Source organism: Saimiri boliviensis, chromosome 5 (genome assembly GCF_048565385.1).
Source record: "Saimiri boliviensis isolate mSaiBol1 chromosome 5, mSaiBol1.pri, whole genome shotgun sequence".
NCBI lineage: Eukaryota > Metazoa > Chordata > Mammalia > Primates > Cebidae > Saimiri > Saimiri boliviensis.
The window spans coordinates 129,836,453-129,842,161 of NC_133453.1; the positions used below are offsets into that span (position 1 = coordinate 129,836,453).

General features: G+C 53.7%; 1 protein-coding gene across 1 annotated transcript; it reads left to right on the plus strand.

Annotated features, from left to right (window-relative positions):
* Nucleotides 1–306: 306 nt before the first annotated feature.
* On the plus strand, nt 307–4,842 carry LOC141584710 (golgin subfamily A member 2-like). The gene is given in 12 exon segments (XM_074400186.1): nt 307–510; nt 618–725; nt 916–1,003; nt 1,413–1,648; nt 1,912–1,986; nt 2,735–2,810; nt 3,215–3,303; nt 3,752–3,943; nt 4,023–4,128; nt 4,221–4,303; nt 4,400–4,544; nt 4,631–4,842. Coding segments are annotated over 12 exon segments (1,614 nt in total).
* Nucleotides 4,843–5,709: the final 867 nt, after the last annotated feature.

Genomic DNA, 5,709 nt, shown 5'->3' on the forward strand with positions numbered 1-5,709 from the left:
CCCAGCACTGTCTCAGTGATCTTACACAAGCACTTAACCTATCATACTCCATGGTTTTCATCTACACAATAGAGGAAATCATAGTAACTGTCTCATACGGTGGCTGTGAGCATCAAATGGGATTGTTAGCACAGGATCTGGGGAAGCACTCCATGAAGGTTCAAACAGTGGTAGTAAGAAGAGTAATAAGAGTAGCATATTATCTCCTGTCTCTGGGCCTGTGTTAGCCAGCTGTCACTTGGATCTCTTTCCCTGTCCCTTCCAACTTTACTGAGTTCTTTTGAAAACCAGACCACGGGCTTGGGAATGCCTTTATGTTTAGTGACCAAGTTGTACATTGAGCCTAGCCCCAGCCCCGTTAAGGGGTACTGTACAGAGCGGCCCGGGCTCCCAGATCAAAACTTCTCACTCTTCACCATCCAGTCCTCACACCGCTGTGAAGCAGTCCTCGAGCGGCAGTTACAGCGCTCCAGAAAGGAGCTGGCACTGCTCAAAGCACACATGACACAGGTGAGGCTTTGCAGAGGGAGGGATGTGGAAGGAAGATGACCCCAGGTGGCCACGAACAGGTGAGGACCAGTGACAGCTCTTCCTAACTTCTGTGTTCACTTTTACAGATGAAGGCATCACTTCACCAAGTGCAGCTCGAGAGAGATGAGTATTGTCAACATATTAAAGGAGAGAGGTTCTGATGGCAGCAGAGGATGCGGAAAATATCAGAGGAGGTGAGACCTGACCCTTCAGACCCCACCTTAAGATAGGTCACTGGATCTTTTGGGCATCTGTGAAATAGGAATTGTACAGCCAGAGGTGGCCGTGGGTCTGGGCTTTGTAGACGTGGGCAGAGAGCGAGAGGCAACCTGTCCAGCCACCAGCCCCTCTCTTCAGGGCCCTTTCCCCCCGTGCTTTGGGCAGGTTCGCACACTGAAGCTTGAGAAGAGGCAGGATGCACATCGCCTGCAGGAGCTGGAAAGGGGCCTTGCCCACCTCAGGAACCAGCTGGGTAAGATGTGGCTGGCGTGACCTGAGAGCAGGACTGGCCCCAGAGGGCTGTGCGTGTAGTTTAGAATGCGCTAGGGAGGTGGGTGGACGGGAGGGCTTTGAGACAGAGGAAAAGAGGTCGGTGCCAGGAGATGGCAAGTCTTCTCATCTCCATGAGCCTCAGTGTCCCCATCAGCCAAGAGGGAGGAGTGCCCGTTGTCAGCCACCCACAGTGCTCTCTATCTGAAAGTGGCTTGGAAGTCTGGCAACGTTTGGGTGCAAAGAATCGTCCGCAGTGAGGCCAAGTTTAGGGAGCGTGAAAGGAGCTGTGCGCCAAAAGGAGGGTGGTGGTGCGCCAAAAGGAGGGTGGTTTTTTTTTTTTTTTTTTTTTTTAGAATCCAGAGGCCCTTATATTCTGCTTCCTTTTTCAGCTGAAGCCCCTCGTCCTGAGCCCCCAGTAGGGCCCTCGGTGGCAGAACAGCAGCTAAAATTTGAGACCAACCTCCTGAGGAAAAACCTGCAGAGTCTGACAGAGCAGCTGCAAGCTCAGGTGAAAACCAATGAGAACTTGAATCGCCTGAGCTCTGAGCAGAAAACAAGGCTGTGGCAGCAGGAGCAGTCCTTGCAGGAGCAGAAAGAGAGGACGCGGCTGCAGGAGGAGGAGCTGGTGCGCTGAGCCACCTGGGGAGCCTGTCCTTCCCAGCCCTCGGGCCTTTGTTTCCCCACCCGTAAAACGGGGGAATGTAGCCCTCATGTGAAATGGTATTTCTAAAGGCACCTGTGAACCAGAGTCCTGCTCTGATGGCTGTGGGACAAAGGTCATGATTTTTCTAGCCTGTCTCTACCCTTCCCGGTGCCTTGGGAGGCAGACACCAAGTGCTGGGGTCTCTGGCTGCAGTGGGTGTCCACCGATTGCTTCTCTCTGTCCAGAACAACGAGAGAAAGAACGCACTGCAGTTGGTGCAGCAGATACAGGAGCTGCAGGAGAAGCTGCACAACCAGAAGGTGACGGGAACCTCTGTCCCATCCGAGAAGGGCTGGGAGGCCGGCAGCAGCTTCTGGGTAGGGGAGGGGCGAAGCCAAAGGCAGCTCCAGCCTGAGGGCAGGTGACCCCAGCACCCTTCAGACAGTCCTGTCACCGTTTCTTGCTTTCTGCCCTCTCACTTTTAGAGGTGGGTAGCCCTGGGCTCCTCCCAGGTCTACACATTATCATCCCAGCTAGAGGCGTGGAGCCCCCAGTCACAGGAAAAGAGGCGGTGGTATAAGAGGCTCCCTAGTCTAGGCATGGTGGCACATGCCTGTAATCCCAGCTACTCAGTAGGCTGAGCACAGGAATCCCTTGAGCCCAGGAGGTGAAGGCTGCAGTGAGCGGAGATTGCACCACTGCCCTCCAGAGCATCCAGAGTGATACTCTGTCTCACACAAAAAAGGCTTCTTAGACTCAAACTGGATTCTGGCGTCGCTTCCGCTCGTCACCACTGAACTTCTTTGCATCTCTAAGCCTATTTCTTTCATTTCAAAAGGAAGTTAGTATTTTCCTTGTGGAGGTGCTGAGCATTAAATGTGATGCTATGTGGAAAGCATTAGGTGCGCAGCACACTTAGCAGACGGTGGTTGGCTCCCTCTGCTTTTCCACCAGTCTGTGGCCTGTAGTTTAAATGGTGGGAAGAAGGACGAGTTGCTGAGGATGGGGCCCCGAGGGGGATGACCTGGCAACCTCTGTGCCTTCTCGCTTCCTTTCCTGGCCCCTTAGGAGCACCTGGAAGCTGCCACCCAGGAGAACGAGCAGCCACAGAACCAGCTGAGCCTCACGACTCTTCCTGGGGAAGGTATGGGACACCACTCAGAGGAAGAGAGAGCCCCAAGAGGAAGAGGGGACTCTTAGCAGCATAGGATTGAGACGATGGAAGAGACCTTTAGAACAGCTGCTCATGGTGCTGACCAGGTGTCCGCACTAAGTTTGGCATCAAGATGGTGACCTCCTGGAAGTGGGGGTCACAGGTCCTGGCCCAGATCAGAAAGGTTGCGGGTCAGAACTCCCACACCGATTGGTAGCAGGACTGTGCCTGGACAGTATAGCAAGATGTTGGTTCTCAAAAGTAGAGAAAGTACAGCAGCTCATTCCTGTGTGGGGAGGGGCTGGCTCAGGGTCACACGGTGAGGGTGGAGGTGGGCCCACAGTGGCACCTCCCTTGTTGGGTTGTGTGCGGACCCCTCTGGCCACCCCCCACAGGAGATGGAGGAGGACATGTGGACAGTGAGGAGGAGGAGGAGGTGCCTCGGCCCAGCATTGCAGAGGCCCTGGAGAGCCGAGAGGCCGTGGTGAGCCTGACTCCCCCTGCCCCTCCTTTGCCACCTTCCTCTGTGGTCCCTCCCAGACCCCCTTATGGCCATTTCTCACTGCTTTTGTGTGTGGTTGTCAGAGGCAGCCTGGGGACAAGTCAGCTGCTGTGGGTGACTTAGGGGGCACTGTGGGGAGCGAGCACTGGACGCAGAGCTCGGAGGCCAAGTGCCTGCTCTGCCCTTACCTGTGTCCTTGGCGAAGTCCTCAGTGGAAAATTGGGTACTTGTGCTGTGAAGGGACCCCTTGGTTTCCTGACCTTCTGATTTCTCTGGACACTCACCTCTTTTGGGAGCCAGTGCTCAGGCACCATTTCACCTGTGACTGACAGTGCATTCTCTGAGGCCCCATGGGAAGGGGCTGCACCCCACCTCCGTGCCCGTTTGTTCTGTGTGTGCCCCTACAAGAACGTTCACCTCTTGCCTTCAGGTGGCATTTTTCAATTCGGCTGGGGCCGGTGCCCAGGAGGAGCAGGAACCAAGGGTGCGCTACCAGCACCTGGCTCACCTGGTGGCCTCGGTGCAGGAGCCAGAGGCAGTGGCCCCAGCCCCAGGGACTGAGAGTGAGTCTTTTTGTGGGGAGACCAATCACGCACTGCAGGGAGCCATAGAGAAGCTGCAGGTGAGTCCTGGCATAGGCCAAGAAGGGTGGGGGCGGGGCAGGTCACTGCTGAGAGGTGACCCTGTTATTTTTACTTCAGAGCGGCTTTACGACCCTCCGAAAGGAGAAGGTGGACCTGAAGGAGCGGGTGGAAAAACTAGAGCTTCTATTCGTCAGGCTCTCTGGAGAGACGGACACGATGATGAGTGAGCGGGAGGCCAGGGCACGGCAGGGGGAGCTGCAGGGTGGTCGGAGGGTCCCCAGCGTCTGAGCCTGTCTGAGCCCTGTCCTTTCGCAGGAAAGGACATCAAATCATATGAGCCGCAGAGGGCAGTCCCAGAGTCCCGGCACCAGGAGGAGGAGGAAAAGCGGGAGATAAAGGTAATGCGAGCAGCATCTCTGCGGGGCTGAGGGGGTTGGGAGTGGGCATGACCATGGTGCTGGCACAGCGTGGCAGCTGAGCACCCCTCTCTCCAGCTGCAGCTGCAGAAGCCGGTGTTTCCAATTCTGGGTGACAACGAGGGTCATGCCAAATTCCTGGCCACTGCCAAGAACCATGTTGATGAGCCTGCTCCAGGGGCCCCAGCCCCCCAGCAGCTTGGGACTGTCAACAAGCAGGGTGGTGAGTGGAGCCCTCAGGCAGGGTGGGCAGGCGGGAGCAGGGGAGACTCACCCCGAGCTGAGATCCCCACCTCCCTCTCTCCAAAGATCTTTGTGAGGTGAGCCTCGCAGACAGCATGGAGCCTGCAAGAGACGCCAGGGAGCGTTCTGCCCAGGGCAACCCCACTGTAGGAAACATCGTGCAGCCGCCTTGTGAAATGAAGACCTTCCAGGAGCACCCAGGCTTGGGCAGAAACCCCTATGTGCCATTTTTTTACCAGTCTGCCAAGAACAGGGAGATCAGCATCACCATCTTCTAAGAGCTGGGCAAGAAATTTAAAAACCAAAACAACTTTTGGTGTTAATCTACACAATTCGTTAATCTGGATGTTAGAGCCACTCATGATTCTTTGTGTTTCTCATTTATACATTTCTTTGTTTATAAGTTTAGCATTAATTATTATTAATTTAGCATTTTTCTGTTTTGATAATTGTAGGTGAATAGCATGCATATCGAGTTTGGCCTTACATGGTGGGAGTTCAAACACACAAAGACCCACTCTTTGCACCAAACTCTTTTGCTGGTTTGGAATAGGATGCCATGCTTTTTAAATGTTATTGCCGCATGTATACTTATTACGGAATTCAGATACAACTGATGTTCTGCTATCACAGTTGGTCCGATCCTAATCACAGCGAGCTCTGAATTAGCTCAATACGTGGTTTGCCCTCAAGTGCGCACTGTTTGTTACTCTGTAAGATGCCACTGTGAGTGCTGACATTTAGAGTTGCTGAGAGGCCCAGAACTGGAAACAGCCTTTCCCCTGTTTTCTGTGTCTTTGGGATGGGAGTAATAACATTTTGGGGAGCTTTTTAAATTTCACAGGAGAAAGTGGCCTACTCTGGCACTTGTGTGCAGAATAATAGAGTGTGCTTCATCGGTTCCCCAGCCAAGAATGAGCGCTGTACTATGGTAGTTCCCTTAGGGTTTTCCTGTGCTCTCGGCTCTTGAAGATACTGCATCATGGGCTGCAGCAGCTGTACTCATTTTCAATGACCTACAAAGGGATGATTTCTGAGGAATCAAAGGCTCCTATCGTTGACTATTATCAGGAAAAGTGTCTATGCAATCACAAGACTTCTGCCTCCTCCCCAAATTCTTTATGAAGAGTTAAATATGTTTTTAA